The sequence below is a fragment of the Sus scrofa genome, chromosome 4 (genome assembly GCF_000003025.6).
Source record: "Sus scrofa isolate TJ Tabasco breed Duroc chromosome 4, Sscrofa11.1, whole genome shotgun sequence".
In the NCBI taxonomy this organism is placed as follows: Eukaryota; Metazoa; Chordata; class Mammalia; order Artiodactyla; family Suidae; genus Sus; species Sus scrofa.
The window spans coordinates 511865-530436 of record NC_010446.5 but is presented as its reverse complement, the minus strand read 5'-3'; the positions used below and the strand labels follow the sequence as shown (position 1 = coordinate 530436).

Here is an 18572-nt window from a genome sequence, read left to right as displayed (position 1 = left end):
AGCATGTGGAATTTCCTGGGCCAGGGATTGAACCTGTGACAGCAGTGACAATGCGGGATGCCTAACTGGCTGAGCCACCAGGGAACTCCTATTTGTGCTTTTAAAAGGTTGTTGAGATGTTCTTTTTGGTCTAGTAGATGGATGGGTTTTCAAAGTTGTTTGTGTTTATTTGGCACAAAGTTTTACCTGTATTTTTAGAACATGCTTTAAAAATCGTTATTCAAGCCCTAAATATCTCCTTTTTTTCTACTTCATCCTTGGGTTCTTTTCTTTTTCTTTTTTTTTTTAGGGCTGCACCCATGGCATATGGAGGTTCCGAGGCAAGGCGTCGAATCGGAGCTGCGGCTGCCAGCCTACGCCACGGCCTCAGCAACTCGGGATCTGAGCCACATCTGCAGCCTACACGGCAGCTCACGGCAACGCTGGATCCCTAGCCCACTCAGCGAGGCCAGGGAGCGAACTCGCGTCCTCATGGATATCAGCTGGGTCCGCTAACCGTGGAGCCACAACAGGAACTCCTGTCTTTTTTTTTGATTCCTGGTCTCTGAGTGAAAGGTGTTCAATGTTTCCTACCAGTTCTCGCCGTTTCTCTGTGTTGCCCAGTGTGTGCTTTTCCGGACAGAGGGTCAGAGAGCCGAAGTCCTTCTCTGCAGTCAGTTCCCAGGGAGCTGGGGTTGGGAGCACCCTCTCCTCAGGTCTGCGAAACCACTGGCCCATCAGGCTGTGGAGCTTGGCTCTGCTCTCGGTGGAAAATGGTGCTTCCTGGGGTGATTATCGCTCCCACGGAGGAAGAACCTCTCCTTTCTGTGGACCCAGCCTTGCCCACATCAGGGATGAGGTTATTCCGCAGGAGTCAGTGGCTCATAGGAAATGCTCACCGTTTCCTTTATTCTGGCGACGAGAACTAAGCCGGGTGAGCCTGCTTCCTTGGGCGATTTTAGCACAGAGTGGGTTTCCTGCTGGGGCCAGGGGACAAGGGTGTCCCTCAGGGGAGGCTGGGAAGGGTCTGTCCCTCCAGCGCGAGAACTGAGAGCCTGGGGCCCTCGCCCTCCCGCAGCCTCAGAAGCCCTGCGCCGACAGCGAGAACCTCCCGGCCGACGGCGTGCGGGCCATCAGCATCAGCACCCTCTACCTGGTCAGCACCACCGTGGACAGGATGAGCGACGTGAGTGCGGCCCCGCCCCCGGGCTGGCCACGCCCCTCCCCACCCCTCAGCCTGGGGCCGCCCGCCCGGGGACAGCGACCGGGGGCTCCGTCCGCCCTCCTGGGAGCGCAGGGCAGGGCGCCGAGAGGCTGCCCGCCAACGGGGCGCTGCTGCCCGCAGGTCCTCTGGCCGTACCTGCTCGAGTTCCTCGTCCCCGTGCGCTTCACCCGGGCGCTGACCCCGCTCTGCCGGAGCCTCGTGCATCTGGCCCAGAAGAGGCAGGAGCAGGACGCCGGTGCCTTCCTCATCCAGTACAACGGCAACGGTGCGCCCCGACCCCGGCCCCGGCACCGCTCCCACCCCGACCCCGACGCCGGCCCCGGCACCGCTCCCACCCCGGCCCTGGCCCCGGCCCTGCTCCCACCGCCGTCGCACCCGCACCCCAGGGGTTTGTGGCGTCCCCTGAGTGTTTCCCGCCTCCTTTGCAGTGACCCTTCCGTCGCCCTACGCCATAACCACGAGACTTCTGGTAAGTAGCATCACAGCACGCAGGCAGCGTCACCTGGCCGTCAGAGGAGTGGGCTCTCCCCTTTGTCCCAGTGTCCCCGTCCTCCTGCAGTCACCGCTACGGAGAGGACACTCTCCCAGTGGGGACCGCCAGGCCCTCCCGGCGGGGTTTGCGGGAGTTGCGTCTCAGGGGGGCTCCTTGCACCTGGGTGGCCGTGCACGGCTTTGTGTGGGACATTGTGGCTCTGGCGTGAGTGGAGAAACCACTGCTGCCTCCTGCAGGTCGTGTCTTCCAAGCCCTACCTGGGGGATGGTCGCGGAGCGGCCTCCCTGCGCCTTTTGAGCGTCTTGCATCGGAACATCCATCCTGAGCTGGGCCAGCGGTGGGCAACAACCATCCCTCTGCTGCTGGAGCACCTGGATGGTGAGGCCCAGGAGGTGGGCGGCGCCGCTCCTCCTCTGACCCTGTTTTTGCCGGTTGACATCAAGTCTGGCCAGTAGGGACCAGGGTTCTGAAAGTTAGAAGAGGAGTTCCCGTCGTGGTGCAGTAGTTAACGAATCTGACTAGGAACCATGAGGTTGCGGGTTCGATCCCTGGCCTTGCTCAGCGGGTTAAGGATCTGGCCTTGCCATGAGCTGTGTGGTGTAGGTCGCAGACGCCGCTCGGATCCCGCGTTGCTGTGGCTCTGGTGTAGGCCAGCAGCCACAGCTCCGACTCAACCCCGAGCTTGGGAGCCTCCATGTGCCTTGGGAGCGGCCCTAGAAAAGGCAAAAAGACAAAAAAATAAATAAAATGAAAGTTAGAAGAAATGGCCTCAGCTCCGATTCAGGAAACAGCCTAGACGGTGGGACTGGAGAGGTGCTCCAGGCTCGCTGTGGGCCCAGCTCTGTGCTTCCCTGGTTGGAGCAGATGGGGTGTGGCCTGGGTGGTGAGGGTGGTGGGAGGGGCGGGGCGGGGCGGGTGCTGGGGGCAGGGACGGGAGAGGCCGGGCCCAGTGGGGGCGGGGCCTTGGCCTGGTGGGAGGTGCCCCCGCCTGGTGGGTGGATTACTCTGAGCCCACCACTCCTGCCTGTCCGGATGGGTCTGCCTACCAGGCTGAGCAGACGACTGGTCCTTTCAGAATATACTGAGGAAACCCTGCCACAGAAGGAATGGGAGGAGAAGCTGCTGATGGTGAGAGAAGGGAGAGGAGATGGAGTGAGGCCAGTCTTGGGCACAGAAGGCTTTTCTGGCCTGACTGGGGGAGCTTGGGGCAGCAGATGCTGGGGGGGGGGGCTGTACCTTCCCTGGGTGCGGATGCCGACCTTGACCTGGTGCGGCTGGGGAAGGCGCAGAGGGCCAGGAGGGTGTCTGGAGTGAGGACGGCCGGCTGCCCTCACAGATGGTCGACCTGCTGTGACAAGGTCGCCTTCAGGGGCTTTGAGCTGCTTTGGTCTTCCTTCCCGTTCCCTGCTTGGCTCAGAGCTGTCTGTGCCCCTGGGCGGTGCACGTGCCTGACCACCCAGAATGTGCCTTTTGTGGGCTCAAAAGTTATTCACAGCCATTCAGAGCCAGGGCACAGGACCCTGAGGTCACTGCGTGTGACTCCTCTGGGCCTTGGGGCCCTCCCCACCCCGCCCAGTGAAAGGCCGAGGTCCCGGCCCCTCGGTACAGCCCCTGCCCACAGTTCCTTAGAGACACCCTGGCTGCTGTGGCTGACAATACGTGGATTTGCCAGCTGAGTCTGGAGATGTGCAGGCAGCTACCGAACTACAACGAGACGCCCCAGGAGAAGGTGCGGAGGGGGTGGTAAACAAAGAGAAGGTGGGAGGGGGCGGCCCAGGAGAAAGGGCAGGGGAGAGGGAGGCGCACCCCAGGAGTAGATGAGGCGGGGAGGGGAGGGGGCACCCCAGGAGAAGGGGTCATCCCAAGAGCAGGTGTGGGGAGATGACCTGCCAAGGGTCTTCTGGGCATGGTGCTGAGGCTCTGAGTTCTGTTCCCTGATCCTGTGTCACCTGCTCCCTGAGCCTGTCCCTGGTGGCCCCTGTGGTCCTGGCAGAGGCTGGAAGAGAAGACCTGTGAGCCTCCTCTTGGTGGCCGAAGGCTGGAGATGCAGGAGCTGCGCACTGACCTCCCGCTCCTCAGAACTGCTCAGAACTCACCTAGTCCTGGCAGTGGTCAGGGTCGTGGGTCCCAGCAGCCCCTCCCACAGCCGGGGCAGTGCCTCGGTAGTGGTGGGCGTCCCTCCGCCCCGGAGCCAGGCTCACTGCATCCTCCGGCTCTGTTGCAGAACTTCCTGTACAAATGCATAGGAACCACCCTGGGCGCTGCTTCACATAAGGAGGTGGTGAGAAAACATCTGCAGGAGCTTCTGGAGACGGCCAGATACCAGGAGGAGACCGAGCGTGAGGTGGCCGTCACCTTCCCCACAGGCTGGCTTACAGCGGTCCCCACTGTGCTCTCAGACACTTAGCTAGCACGTGCATGTCTGCGTGTGTGTGTGTGCGCTGGTGTGTGGGGCGTGTCTGTGCATGCGGTGTGTGCTTGCCTGTGTGCTCCTCCCTGCCCCCACCCTGCCCAGGTGTGAGTGCACCTGTGTGCCCCCCAGGGCCTTGCATGTTGCTTCGGGATCTGTGCCATCTCCCACCTGGACGACACGCTGGCCCAGCTGGAGGACTTTGTAAAATCGGATGTGTTCAGAAAATCCACGGGCATTTTCAACATTTTTAAGGTACAGAGGTCAGGCTGACAGCGGAAGGGGCGGTCTGGGCTGGGCTTGGCTTATGGTTTTGTCTCAGCTGTGGTGCCCTGGAGGTCCTGGAAGGTAGAGGGTTGGCTTTGGAGCTTCCTGGGTTGGGTCCCCTGCAGGCTAGGGGTGGGACGGGAGGTGGCGTCCAGTGGCTGGCGCCGAGTGGTCCCCTTACTATCTACTGCTGGCCGCGTGTCCTCTGCCCCCTGGTGGCCAACGGAGGCCGCATTCTTGCTGGAGCCTGATTAGGGAGGGCTGGACGCCAGCGGCAGGCCTCCATCCCAGCCCTGTCCCTAGGCTTCCTGTGTCCCCCACCCCCACCCCCGGCCCAGGACAGCCAGTTGCAGAATCTCAGGGCTGCGTGGGTGTCAACAGGCCACGAGGATGCAGGGCCTCCTGGGCAGCGCCTCTGGGCCCGCCCACCCCGTTCCGCACGCAGATTCCCCGTCCCCCCGCCCCTCGCGCCGCTTGTCCCTGCCACTTTGGTCCCCCTCCGGCATCTTTACCCCTCTGCCCCTTGACCTGTCCTGCTGTTCCCGACTGAGGGCCTCTGGGCGGGGGGGGGGCGTCGCGCCCGCCCGCCGGGTCTCCCCCTCTTCCTGCGCACTTGGGCTCCAGCGCCCCCGCTCCGGCCTCGCAGGATCGAAGCGAGAACGAGGCGGACAAGGTGAGGAGCGCGCTGGTCCTGTGTTACGGGCACGTGGCAGCGCGGGCCCCCCGCGAGCTGGTGCAGCCCAGGGTGGAGTCGGACATCTTCCGGAACATGTCCCAGTGCTTCAGCACCAAGGTGGGCGCCGGCCGGTGTCTGCGGGGCGGGCCGGAGGGAGGGGCCGCCGCCAGAGCCCCGTCCTCGTCGTAACTCCTCTCACTTTCGTTGTTCAGGTTCTGGGGATAAAGGTAGAGACCAAGGTACAGTGTGTGGGCGGGAAGCGTGAGCTCCGCCTTTCCTCGCTGCTGGGGGCTGAGCTGTGAGCTTCCGGGCGGCAGCCAGGGGTGCTCGCTGGGGCTTCTTGCGCCCAGTCCCAGGGCTGGGCACTGGGACATCGCTCCGGGGCCTGTCCCTACTACCTTGGAGCAGCCCCTCCTCTTGGGGCCAGGGTGAGGGCCCAGGAGCAGGGGCTGCTCTGGCCGAGGCCCTGACCGTGGGCGGGCGGGAGGAGGGGACGTGCAGCCTTGGTCACAGCCCCTCCCTGGCTCCACCCCCGAGGCTCACGGCCGCCCCCTGGGCAGCAAGCACCCGGGAGAGGGGTGGGTTCTGCAGCCAGGGACGGCGCCCTCTGGCCTCACTAACACCTTTCCTTCCTGGACTGTCCGGCACTAACCTGGAGGCCCTCCCCGCAGCGGCCGGCTCTCCCCTTAGAGAGCGGACCCTCGGGGCCTCCTGGGGTTGGCTGAGCGGTGGGGCTGTTCTGAGAGCTGTCTCTTTGACTGAGCCCACCCTCTGTGTCCCCGACACGGGCCAGAGCCAGCCCTACCCTGCTGGGGCTCTTCTCGGGGAGCACGCATCTCCTCCCCTGGGGGTGCACCTCCAGCCACACCACAGGTGAACAGAGCGTGGTGTGTTGCCAGGCCGAGGCCAGGCAGAGAGCTGGGGGCCTCAGGGTTCCTTCACAAAGCGCCTCAGCCCGCCTGTAGGATGGGCTGAGTGCGCCGAAACGGAGGAGAGGACCGGCCGTTGCTCTGGCCTTGCTGCTGTGGGCAGCCACCCATTCTGGCTCAGCCCCGTGTGCCGAGGAGGAGGGGCCACGGCCCCGGGGCAGAGCACTCGGGTGGGGGGGACGGGGGGGCTTGCCAGCCTCCTGCAGCTCGCGTCCCCCTCAGGACCCGACGCTGAGGCTGAGCCTCGTGCGGAGCGTGTGCATGGCCAGCCAGGCCATCTGCGGCAGTGCCCAGGGCAGCGCCTTCCACTTCTCCAGGAAGGCGGAGCTGGTGGTGCAGATGACGGTGAGTGTGGGCAGGGCGGGGCCCAGGCCCCCGTGAGTTGAGGGACGGAGGCCACCTGAAGCCAGGCTGACACGGGGGCGAGCTGGTGATTTGGCCGAGGGCTGTCACGTAGCTGGTCCCCAGGAGTTCATCAAGGCAGAGCCCCCGGACTCCCTGAGGACCCCCATTCGGAAGAAGGCCATGCTCGCCTGCACTTACCTGGCGTATCCTTTCCCGTGGGTGCGCGGGCTCGGGGCTCAGGGCGGGCTGGAGAGGCTCCAGGCCCTTAACTCGAGGCTCAGCTCCCTGGAGCCGGCGCTGGAAGAGCAGGTGCAGGCAGAGCTGGTCCACAGTTGCCTGCACAGCGTCTTGGCCGTGCTGCCTGAGCCCACAGTGGAGGACGGCCGCCAGGAGGTAGCAGACAGGGCCCTCAGCTCACCCCTGGCCCTGGGGGCAGCAGGGAGGCTGCTGTGGGTGGCAGGGTCACAGCGGAACTGGTGGCCTCTCTCCTTCCAGTCCCTGTACCTGGACACCATGCAGGCCCTCAAGGACCTGCTCACGAGCCTCCTTCAGCGAGACATGACCTCCCAGGGCCTGCAGCGCATGGTGGAGGTATGTGCGCTGCTCTGGGGGTGCCATGGGGACAGCCACAGGGACCATGTGGTCCTCCCTGCAAGTGGGGGGGTGGCCTGGGAGCATGTGGGCAGCACCCTTCCTGCCTGGGCAGGCGTGCAGATGGCTATGGGTCTCAACTGGCCTGGGGCCGGTTGTCTGTTCCTCCGTCACGTGGTGCCAGATGAAGCGACCCTGAGGTGCCCAATGTGAGCTCCTGACCTTCTGGGGTCATCAAGATGGCAGAAGGGGTGGGCAGTGCTGGCTGCTGCCCTGCCTCCCTTTGCAGCCCTGCAGGGGCTCCTGGAGGCCCAGCTATGTCTGTGGGCCAGGCTAGCAGGACAGAGTGGCGGGGCAGGGATGCACTGCGCAGCTGGCTTGCTCTTGCCTGGCCCACGTGGTGGCCTGGCAGGGATACTACCCCTGAGCTAGTGCCTATGCGAATCCCTCTTCCCCAGCACCTGAGCCCGTGGATCAAGTCCCCAAGGGGCCATGAGCGAGTGCGGGCGCTCGGCCTGAGTGCTTGCCTGCTGCAGTACTTCCTGGAGCACCTGCATGTCAGCGTGAGTACCCACGTGGCCACCACACAGCCACGCCCATCCCATCCCCATTCCTGTCCTGGCGACAGGCCTGGGGACCACTGCATGTGGCCCTCAGTCTCCGAGTTCCCGGTGGATTGTCCTCCAGCTGCGGCCCAGGCTCATCCCGCGTCCCAGTGAGTCCCCCAGGCCTCTTTCTGGGGTGCGGACGGAGGACCTGTCAGGGCCAGGACTTATCCTCAGGCGGAGTCGGAGCTGATGGGCACCCCCGTCCCCAGGAGCCTGAGCATCGGCCAGGGCTAATGCGTGACGTGTCCGCACGCGAGGCAAAGCGCGACGGGCACTCAGGTGTGAGAGAGGCAATGAGGCTGACCGCGGCAGAGGCAGCTCTTTGGGCAAAGGGGGCCCCCTCTGGGCCCTTTGAAAGCCCTCCTGGTTTGCAGGTTCTGTGGCCGTCGTCAGGGTCACTTTTCCTCCAACCGTGTTTAATAATGGCTTGTGACGGGCAGGCGGAAAAACTATGGATTTTGGGGCTGTCATTAATTCTCTGCTCTTCAGACACACACTCGTTACAATCACAACCGTGGCAAGCTCACCTTCGACCCCGATGTCAATGCTGCAGCCGTGCCGTCGCCTGGCGCCAAGATGAAGGCTGTGGGCAGCCGGGGCTGCTCTGGTCTCGCTCTTAAGTGCGAAGCTTGATTTGCTTGGCACTGTTTATTCTGCATCACGTTCGAGAAGCACCTGTCTGCTTGTTTTAGTGACTGGCCGACGTCGGTGTGGTCAGGCACCTTTCTCTTGCCTCCCGGGAAGGTCTGGGCTTTTCCTGCTGGTTCTTGGTGTGCCCGCACCGTCACCACGTGTGCGGCTGCACCTGCAGGCTCCACGGCCTTACCACGTGCCCTCTCAGCTCCTCCTCCCAGGCGCCCCTGTGCCCCAGTCCTCATAACTCCAGTCCCGCTGGACTTCACACTGTTTGCGAGGACACGTCTGCCCTCACTGAGAGGAGGGCCGGCGGGTGGCCCTTCACCGACGCTCCAGCCTCCTCCTCCTGGAAATCCCTTTGGGAGCCTGTGCAGGGCACGGGCGGGTGGGGGGCTGCCAGGTGGACAGTGGAGGCAGGGAGGCTGGGGCTGGCTAACTGAGAGCGGGTCCAGGGCATAGGAAGCAGCCTGTTTGCTACGAGCAGGGTAGAGAGGGCTCAGGATCTGAGAGCAGAAGAGCCCGGGAAAGGTGGGAGCAGGACCCCGCCAGGGCGAAGTGTCCTGCGCAGCCTGTTCCCCACCCCCGGCACGGGCTTTGCCTTCTAGGGACTCAGCAGAGCCTGCCTGCCCTCTGCCTGCACATGCCCACCTGCCCAGCCCCGCTCCCCTCCTAGGGACCCTCACTTGGAGGGAGGGTTGCCCTGCGGGAGGAGGAGCTTGGCAGGGGCCGTACTGGCCAAAGGGACGGACAGGGGCCGCCCTTCTGGTCCCACTCCTGCCCATTTCTGGCTCCAGGTGGTGCAGGCAGGACCTGCGTCCCCTGAGCCCCAGCCCCCGACTCCGGCCGTCCCCCCAGGGTCCCCACAGCACCCCCAATCTGCCTCTCCAGGCCGTGGTGCCCTTCCACAACCTGGGCCTCCTCATCGGCCTCTTCTCCCCACGGTGCGCGGACCTCTGGCCCGCCACTCGCCAGGAGGCGGTGAGCTGCGTCTACTGCCTGCTCTACCTCCAGCTGGGCTATGAGGGTGAGCCCCTTGCCGGGCAGAGGCGCTGCAGGGCTGAGGGAGCAGAGCCGGGGCCTCTGCTGTCAGGGAAGACCTCCGCCCAGCGCCACGCTGCCTCCTGCCTCTGCAGGCTTCTCCCGCGACTACCGGGACGACGTGGCCGAGCAGCTCCTCGCCCTCAAGGATGGCCTCGTGCACCCTGACCCCGCTGCCCTCTTCCACTCCTGCCACAGCATAGCCCAGGTACTTGCCAGGGCAATTCGCCCAGGGGAGGAGGGACTCTGGAGGGGCCGCCCACGCCTCCCCAAGTGTCTGCTGTCGAGCCCCACCCCTCGCCCTCCTGCGAAGTCCTCCCTCTGAGGCCCAGGCCCGTGTGTGCGCCCATGTGTGTGCGCCCTGTGTGTGTGTGTGTGTGTGTGTGTGTGTAGGAGCTCAGCTGCTGCCTCCGAAGGGTGGGGAGAGCTGCCCCAGCCAGGATGGTGCTGCGACACCGTGCTGTCTCTCCCGCAGCAGGAAGGGAAGGGTCGGCAGGGCCCTTTGGGGAAGCCAAGACCCAGCCATGGGCGAGGCTGGGCGGGCTGGGCGCTTCGCGTCAGGATCAGACTTCTTGGACCTTCAGCCCTTGAATGCTCTCCTTTCTTCCTTGTACACAGTTCATCTGCTTTGACCTCTGGCCACCCTCTTAGGCAGAGGAAGGGGCTCTTTGCTGGGCTGGGTGGGCACTGAGGGTCCTATGGAGCCATCGTCTGACCATTGATTGTATTCTGGAGTCCAGAGAGGCCGCACGGTCGGGGCCACTCCCAGCCCGCCCCACTGGTCAGGAGGAGCCTCAGAGAGGGCGCTCTGACCTGGACTCCGCAGCCGTCCAGGGGCCAGGGCCTGGAGGCTGCGTCCTGGCCCCGGCCGGGCTTCAGTCTGGGGATGGGGGCTCCTTTGTAGGGACTCCCAATGGCAGGCAAGGCCTGCAAGAGGGTGGGAGAGGCTGGCGGAGGGATTTGAGAGGCAGAAGTGTCAGCCCTTCTTTGGCAGCTCCAGCCCCTGGCTAGCAGGCCTGGAAGCGGCGGTGCCCCGCCCGGTCTTCCTGACGCAACTGTCCCCCTAGGTGATCGCCAAGCGCCTCCCTCCAGATCAACTCATCAGCCTCCTGCTGACCTTATTTGAGGGCCTGGGAGACCCCGACAAGGACTGCTCCCGAGCTGCCACTGTCATGATCAACTGCTTGCTGAAGGAGCGAGGCCACTTGCTCCTGGAGAAGGTGGGGCGGGGCGGGGCGGGGCGGGGCTGGCGAGGTGTGTGGGCGGGGCCGCGGGGTGGGGCGGGGCTGGCGAGGTGTGTGGGCGGGGGCGCGGGGCGGGGCGGGGGCGTGTCCAGAAGTCGCTTGCTAGAGTGACTTGTGGCTGGATGACTCCGGGCTCCCCCCCACCTCCTCTGTCGGGGTTTGGCCCTAAGTACTTGGCCTCTTTTTCTTGTGAGCCTGGTTTGGGCAAATCTCTGTCCTTTGAAGACAGAATGTGGCGAAAGTAACTGCTCAGTGGCCAAGGCGGGAAAGGCGGCTGAAAGGGCAGCGCCGGTGCTGAGTTGTGGCACCGCGTGCCGCCGCTAGCTGAGCGCCCTGCGCGTGATGCTGGTGAGGACGCAGGTCGGGCAGGTCCCCAGGTGCCCACGCACAGGGTCCCACAGCAGGAGGGGCCCAGAGCACCCGGGCCAGGAGGCCCAGCTGCTGCCCCGTCCACCACGCATCACCCCATCAGCTCCGAATCCTGGCCCTGAGCTCGCGCTGTTGCCATCCACATCGTTCCCAAACTGCGTCAGATGGGCTCAGATCCCTGCAGGTCTGAGGCAGGCCTCTAGGGGTCACGTGGTTTCTAGACTGAGTGCCTGTGAATCCTGGAGAGCCAGGGGACCCGCCAGCAGGGTCCCTGTGTGCCTGGAGGGAAAGTAAGCTCCGTGTTAACGTGAAACAGGAGTTCCCTGGTGGCTCAGTGGGTTAAGGATCCATCATCGTGGCCATAGCTGAGGTCGATGCTATGGCTCCAGTTCAGTTCCTGCCTGGCTCAGGGACTTTTGCATGCTGTCGAAGTAAAGGAAGCACACTGGCGGAAGAGGGGGTCTGTCCCGACTGCATATGCCCTTGGAGTTCTCACAAACATGCAGGAGCAGCGTCGCCACCAGCCCCAGAGCCCTCGTGCCTCCAGCTAATCCTCACAGGCTGCCGCATCTCCCCGCAGTACTGAGCACAGCCTGGTGTGTGCTTCATGCAGAGGGGCCTGAGCACCTCGTTCTGGGTCACGCCTGTTTGACCGTCAGGCTCACTCGCCCGCCCGCCTCAGTGAACCCCCAGGCAACTCCCAGTCTGAGCACCCAGACTGAGCCCAGGTCCTTGGGACCTGAGGGCGCGCAGGAGAGTGACGGGCCTATGGGCACCGGGTGAGGCACCGGCCCGCCCCGTCCTTTTGCCACGGCCGAGTCTGTCCTTTCTGGTGGGCGTGTGCCCACCTCGCATTAGACTCTCATGGCATTTCTCTGGTGGCTTAAGAAGTGGAACAGGAGTTCCCGTCGTGGCGCAGCAAAAATGAATCTGACTAGGAACCACGAGGTTGCGGGTTTGATCCCTGGCCTCTCAGTGGGCTAAGGATCCGGCGTTGCCGTAAGCTGTGGTGTAGGTCACAGACACGGCTCAGATCCCACGTTGCTGTGGCTGCAGTGTAGGCTAGCTGCTGTAGCTCCAATTTGACCCCTAGCCTGGGAACCTCCGTATGCCGTGGGTGTGGCCGTAAAAAGCAAAAAAGAAAAAAAAGTAAACCCTGGGGCAGGGGGAGTGGAACACTTCTGCATGTTTCCTGGCCACTCGGAGTCCTCTTCTGGGAGAACAGCAGTCTTGCCCATTTTTCTTCTGGGTTGTCTCTGCTTTTCTTACTGACTTGCAGAAGTACTTTGTATATGCTGGATGCAAGGCCTGTGTGGATTGCAAATATCTTCCCAGCAATGGAGGAGCACGCATTGCGGGTGGGGAAGGGCATAAGGACTGCAGGGCTGCAGGGACCACGTGCCAAGGCAGCTGTGTGCGGGGTGGCGCCTGGGGAGGAACGCATGTTCTTGCAGGGCACTCAGCCAGGGCTGGGGCATGGGACCTGGGAGAGGAAGACGGTTGGCAGGGGGAGGAAGCGGGCACAGCCGTGAGTGGGAACTGGAGTTTGATGGGCGAACCCAGGGGCTCCCGGGTCACACTTGAGCCGTTGAAAGGTGCCCTGGTGGCTTTTGCTGGGGGAGGGAGCCAGGCCAGGTGCAGGTGGTGGCCACGGAAGGTCCCCTGTACATACATATATATACACATACGTGTCACATTTCGTTTATTCGTTCATCTGGCAGTGGACACTTGGGTTGTTTAGGCTGTTTTCACCTGTTGGCTGTTGTCAGTAACTCCGCTCTGCATGGCTGTGGACGTTTCCCTTCAAGATCCTGTTTCCTTCTGGGTAAATACGCAGAAGTGGAGTTGCAGGATCACATCTTTGTTCTATTTGAATTTTGGAGGAACTGCCACGCTGTTTTCCACAGTGGCTGAGCCAGTTTACACCTCTCCTAACCGAGCCCAAGCATCCCAGTTTCCGCATCCTCACTAGCACTTGTTACTGTCACTTTTGTTTTTGTCTTTTTAGGGCGGCGCCCACGGCATATGGAGGTTCCCAGGTGAGGGATCGAATTGGAGCTGCAGCTGCTGGCCTCCACCACGGCCACAGCGATGCAGGATCTGAGCCATGTCTGTGGCCTACACCACAGCTCACGGCAACGCCGGATCCTTAACCCACTGAGCGAGGCCAGGGATCAAACCCGCAACCTCATGGTTCCTAGTTGGATTCGTTTCCACTGCGCCAGGATGGGAACTTCTCCTTCTAGGAGTTTTTTAATAGTTCTCGATAAACCCAGGTGCCCCTCCCCTGGGCCCAGCACACCCAGCCACTTCTGGCCTCTTGGGAGCTGCCCAGCTGCCTCCACTCAGCTCAGGCTGGCAGACATGCTCAGCACGGGCTCCAGGGAGGGTCCCTGAGTCCCTCCTCGAGCCTGCCTGCAGCATGACGTGGACGCTGGCATCCATCTGCGGGGTCATGGAGGGCCCCAAGTTCTTTCCTGCCTGAGACTGCGGCAGGGGACCTCCTGGAGAGGCCTCAGCACTGTTGGACTTTGAATTTCTCTGTCACATCAAGTCAGAACACTTGGAACTAGCAGGTGACCTGCGACGAGGCTGAGCTCCCCCCACCCCACACACACCTCAGAGGAAAGTGGGGGAATGGGGCCAGGCGGGCGGGGGATGCGTGAGGGACACGGAGGGAACACCAGGAAAGGAAGGACCCCCCAACAGACAGGTGGGAGTGGAGGGCAGAGCCCCCATTGTGGAGACGCCCTGGGGACCGTGGCTGCGCCTGGAGAAGTGAAAGAAACTGGTCACTCCAGGCCACACAGCGTGAGGCTCCATTTCTCGGAATGTTCAGAAGAGGCAGATCCAGAGGCAGAAGGTGCTCCGTAGTTGCCACAGGGGACTGGGGACGGGGGCAGGGCACCGGGGCGGGATGGGGCATGGGGAGGGCAGCTGGTGGGAATAAGGCTTCAGGGCGGTGCAGGTGTTCTGACGGTGAAGGCGGGGTGGGGCACACCTGTGAATAGGCGGAAACCGCTGGATCGTCCCCTTCCGGTGGATGAAGTAGGTGGTGTGTGTGTGCAGATACTGTGAAGAAATGACCTAGACCTAGTGTGGGGCAAGTTCAAGGGCCCACAGCAGCCCACCCAGGTCTCGAGGGGGGGCCGCGGCCACCCTCTCCCAGCCTGCCCCCTTGCCTGCCTAGCTCAGCGCAGGAGGGGGTGCAGGCGGGGGGCAGCCCGCGGGTGGCCTGCCCCGGGCCCAGCAGGGCCCTCCTCGGCTCCCACAGCTTCACTCATGGAACATGGGGCCCCGTGGCTCCCACTCTCCTCTGCCAGGGGCCGCCCTCCCCGCCCCACCTCCGGGCAGCTCCTGGTGTGGGTGTGTCCCCACTGCAGGCCTGACCCGGCCACCCGCCCACAGGTGCCCGAGCTCGTGAGCGTGCTGCGCGCCAAGCTCCAGGAGACCCGAGAGGAGCATGTCCTGCAGGCCGCACAGCACAGCGTGTACCTCCTGGCATCGCAGCACCATGCAGCCGTGGTGTCCAGCCTCCTGGGCAGCCCTCTGCCCTTTGACAGGTACCCAGGTTCCCCCCGGCCCCCACCCCAGCTCCTCTGCAGGAGCCTGCAAGGCCCTGACCTGGGCTGGGGGGAGGCTGGCCCAGTGGGGGAGCTTTGTCTGCCCTGCTCTGAGGGCCCGAGGCTGCCCAGCAGGCTCTCCTTCGGCCCTGGGTCTCGGGCACCCTTGGCCACGGTCACAGGCTCTGCTGGCCAGTTCTCCAGGGCTAGTAGCTCCCTGCAGGGCATCCACGTGTATCTGCAAGCGAGCCCTGGACCAGGCCCCTGCTCGAGCTGGGAAGCATCCATACCCCACTTGCACCCCCAGCCCCCGCATCAATGATCTCAAGCTGCTGTCCTCAGCTCTAAAGAGCAGGACTTCTCACCAGAGGTCTGCGCCCCGTCCTGCATCCACTGTGGCCCCCAGGCACCAACCTCCCTCCCCCTGCGCCCTGTGCCGAGGCCCCCAGGGGGCTGTTGCCATGCTCCTGGCTCTTCCAGGGCTCAGGGCCTGCTGGTCCTGCCTTTCTTTGCTGTCCGTGTCATGGGTGAGGCCCCTCTGACCTCCCGGAGACCCCTGTGCCCTGGAGGCAGCACAGCTACTCCCTGCGGCTGGGGCCCGGGTGGCCCAATGCACCTGCATCTGCCGTCGGGGCTTCGGGCTCACGCTGCCTGCTTTGCTTTCAGTTAGATGCGGGCGCCATGCAGCCCAAGGTCCAAAGGCCCGCACCTCCTCCCCAGGGCGCCTTCTGGCCCGAGGGCCTCCGTTCGAGGTTGCCTGGGGTCCCCTCTCCCTTCCCGCCACTGTCGGCCTTGCTTTGCCTTTGCCTTTGCGGCGCGTCGCTGTTCGGTAGGAAGTAGCTGCGCTGCGTTGCCGACGCTGGGGGTTAACTCCGCCGCTGCCGCCGCTGCCCAGTATTTCCCTCGTCATTCTCGGCTCTGCTTTCGGTTGGCAGGGTTCGGCAATGACTTGGTCCCCACTCCCTTGGTGTGGAAGCGGCACACCTGTCGCGTCCTGGGGGCTGCTCTCAGAATGGCCGTGTGCGCACAAGCCCCCCGCCCCTGGACAGCGCCGTCTCTGCAGGGCGGCTCCTCTGCTCTGCTGGCTTGTACAGGTCTTGCTGCCCAGAGCCTGTCACTGTCGCAGCCGCTCTGTACGAGGTGGACCTGCCACAAACCCACCACTGGGCCCTGCGTCCGTCCCTGTGTTCCCTTTTCATGGGGTGCAGAGCACGTGCTGTCAGGACGCCTTTCAGCGGATCTGGGGGCCTGTAGGCCTCAGCCGCCCCTGGGCGGGAGGCAGCATGCACCCCCGTCACAGCTCCCTGCAAGGCCACCGTGGCCAGACTGCTGTCACCAGAGGTGTCTCTTCCTCTCCTGACCGTGGCGTGAGGGAGGCCGTGGGACTCCCTCCCGCTCCTTTGCCCGTGCATGTCCTGCTGGGGACCAGTTCCCCGTCTCCGGACATCTGAACATGCATGTGCCCGGCTGGCTTTGAAGGTGGCTTGGCAGTGGTTTTGTGTAGCCCGGGCAAGCTGACACGCACTTTCTGGCTCCGAGTCAGCGGGTGCCGATGTTGTGAGGGACACACACACCGGGTTTGCGGTGCTGCGCCTTCCGGGTGGGGTCTGCAGGCTTCTGCCCTTCGTCCTGCCGGGCAGCTGCCGGGCGTCTTGAGCCTGTGCCTCAGTGTCTGTGGTCAGCTCGGCGTGGCTTTCAGCCTTCCCTCCAGACTGGCTCTTCCTCGGCTGGTTTGTCACCAGTTCTCGGCGGGCCGACCTTTCCAGCCCTCCCGCACGCCCCGCTCTGCCCCGAGCTTCCGCCGGGAGGCACCTCTGCGGGGTCCCAGGGGGCTCCCTCTCCGTGTCCTCCAGTTCACTGTTTCTCTGTCCTGCTGCGTCCAGGCTGCTGCCAAACGCGTCCCCGAGTAGGGGCCATGAGCTGTGTTTCCAAAGCGCTGTTGGCGCCTCCAGACCTGCTCCGCCTTAGAATTGCCCGTGGGGATGGAGGGCTGGGCTTTGTTCCTTCTTTCTGTGAAGGGAGCCGCCTCCCCCTGTGCTGCTCGGCCCCAGAGCCCACTGCCTGAGCTCCCGGGGCTGCTGTTCTCAGGCGCGCGGCGCTCTGTGGCCACATGCTGCGTGTTGCTTGGGGCCAGTCCCTTGTAGGTGCCCCAGGCCTGGGGTGACACTGGCTCCTCCAGGGAAGCCTGGTATTTGCCTCTGGCAGCTCTCAGGGGACACACCCCCGCCCCCGTACCCGAGGTCTCCTGCTCTTTTTCGCCAGCCCTGCACCCTGTGGGGCTGCCGGCTTACAGCCCCGGGTCGGAGGACGGGGCAAGCTCAGATCTGAGAGCAGGACGTCACTGGCTGCCTGGCTGGAGCCGAGACGGGCGGGCGTGACTCGGGGTGTGGAGCCGCGGTCGGCAGCGCCTCCAGGTGACCGCCTCTTGTCCTGCGCTAGCCACACCGGCACCCTGTGGCGCGCGCTGGCCGTGGAGCCCGGCCTCACCGCGCAGGTCCTGGGTCTGCTCCTGGAGAAGCTGAGCAGGGACGTCCCGTTCAAGGAGGGCCGAGCCTTCCTGCTGAGCACCACGCCCGACCGTGTGGCCACACTGCTGCCCCTCGCGGTGAGTGCGGACTGGGGCCGCCGCGCAGCGCCCCTTCTCCCTTCTTGTCCGGGGGGCTGCGGGGCCGCTGGTGGGAGAGCGGGGCGGGGAGTGGCGGGCGGTGCTGGATGCTGCCCTGCAGGCACCTGGCCGCCAGCTAGGGCACCAGAGTCAAGTGAGCTCGGAGCCCGGCTCGTAAAGGCCCTGCAGGTGCTGGTCCCCAAGGGAGCCCCTCTGTTTCATCCCCGGGAAAACACAAGCCCAGCTGGGCAGGCTTCCACACAGAGCAGCTGTGGGCACTCCCTCCGCCTCCCTCTGTGGAGCCTCGAGCAGCTGGTGAGGCCCTGCCCCAGGGCGGCCACCCTGCCCCAGACCTGCCCCTGCCGCCTGCCCCTGAGCACCTCGCTGGGCAGGGCGAGGCTCTTGTCCCACCCACGCCCTGCCTCCCAGGGACCAAGGCTTCTGAGGACACGTGGCGCTTGTTCAGGAAGGGGGCTCCAGGCGTGTTTGGGTGCTGGGGTGCAGAGCCAGCCTTGTTGCTCATAGCCCCAGAGAGAGGGGTGAGGCTGAGGCAGTTCCTGCCCCCAGGCCACCTGTGCCCTGTACGAGGTCACGTCTGTCCCGGCCTCCGGGCCTGCAGTGCTGGAGCTCTACCCCCAGCTGTTTGCGGCGCTCCTGCTGCGTGTCAGCTGCACTGTGGGCGTCCAGTTGCCCCGGAACCTGCAGGCCAAGGAGAGGAGGAGTAGCGGCTCGAGCCTGGGCTTCAGGAGCCTTGAGCCCTGCAGGTAAGCGGGGCCGCCCTCAGCCCACCCGCCCCGCGCCCTTGGCGTGCACGGGCGCCGGCCTGCTTGCTCCAGGCTGCAGTCGGGGGAGGAGAAAGGGCTGGCAGGTGGCGGGGGCTGGGCTGAGGGCTGACGCCTTCCCTCAAGATGTCTGCGGGGGTAGCAGATGGGTCCTCAGAGCAAGAGGCACGTCCGGCCCCAAGGCTGCACTGGATCAGGGCGCCCCCTTCAGACAGAAACCGCACCGGCCTCACCGCCTCCCCCGCAGGGGCCTCTCACCTGGTTGGCCCCGGCCCTGCCCTGAGGGTGCCCAGCTGCACCACCTGCTGAGTACCAAGGCCCTGCCCCCCCATGCCGGCCTTGTGCAGCTCTTGCTGGATTTTGGGGCCCTGTGCCCAGGGGCTCGAGTTGTTTGCTGAGGGCAGCCTGCATGTCCTGCCTTTGGAGCCATTCCTGGACCGCCGTGGTGGCTCTTTGGGGCTCCAAACAGCTGCCAGAGGCCACAGGGCAAGCAGAGGAAGCTGATGCCCTGGGGCCACGGGAGCCTGAGCGCCAGTGAGCCTGGCCGCCGCTTCAGCCTTCTGTGGTGTCTGGAGTTGGATGCGCCCTTTGGCTGGGGACACCCGAGAGGCAGCGCTCGTGCGCCCCGCCCCTGCAGGGCTGCTCCACCGCAGAACCAACTCGCAAACTTCAGCAGGGGCTGCGTGCCAGGGCCGGCCTGACGCGGCGCAGACCAAGTGGAAAATGTGAATGGACCCGCGGACAGCGGCCCAACCAGCCCCGGGCCTGGCACGCTGGGTTCAGCTCCCCGGCCTGTGCTCTGCAGGGGCCAC

General features: G+C 64.6%; 1 protein-coding gene across 13 annotated transcripts in view; it reads left to right on the top strand.

The window, feature by feature from the left end:
- MROH1 (maestro heat like repeat family member 1) overlaps positions 1-18572 on the top strand; it is a 70637-nt gene that overhangs the window by 47423 nt on the left and 4642 nt on the right. For 6 of the 13 annotated variants that reach the window (XM_021090402.1, XM_021090397.1, XM_021090400.1 and 3 more), the window contains exons 15-35: positions 1058-1165; positions 1325-1469; positions 1633-1673; positions 1934-2075; positions 2773-2825; positions 3319-3426; positions 3922-4041; positions 4240-4362; positions 5021-5167; positions 5263-5289; positions 6202-6324; positions 6448-6527; positions 6606-6717; positions 6820-6915; positions 7374-7478; positions 9048-9183; positions 9293-9405; positions 10265-10417; positions 14219-14373; positions 16813-16978; positions 17546-17742. In XM_021090402.1, the coding sequence (XP_020946061.1) occupies positions 1058-1165; positions 1325-1469; positions 1633-1673; positions 1934-2075; positions 2773-2825; positions 3319-3426; positions 3922-4041; positions 4240-4362; positions 5021-5167; positions 5263-5289; positions 6202-6324; positions 6448-6527; positions 6606-6717; positions 6820-6915; positions 7374-7478; positions 9048-9183; positions 9293-9405; positions 10265-10417; positions 14219-14373; positions 16813-16978; positions 17546-17742 (2450 nt within the window). Of the gene's footprint in view, positions 1-1057; positions 1166-1324; positions 1470-1632; positions 1674-1933; positions 2076-2772; positions 2826-3318; positions 3427-3921; positions 4042-4239; positions 4363-5020; positions 5168-5262; positions 5290-6201; positions 6325-6447; positions 6718-6819; positions 6916-7373; positions 7479-9047; positions 9184-9292; positions 9406-10264; positions 10418-14218; positions 14374-16812; positions 16979-17545; positions 17743-18572 lie in introns of all 13 variants that reach the window. The other 7 variants (XM_021090405.1, XM_021090403.1, XM_021090404.1 and 4 more) reach the window with 3 other exon arrangements.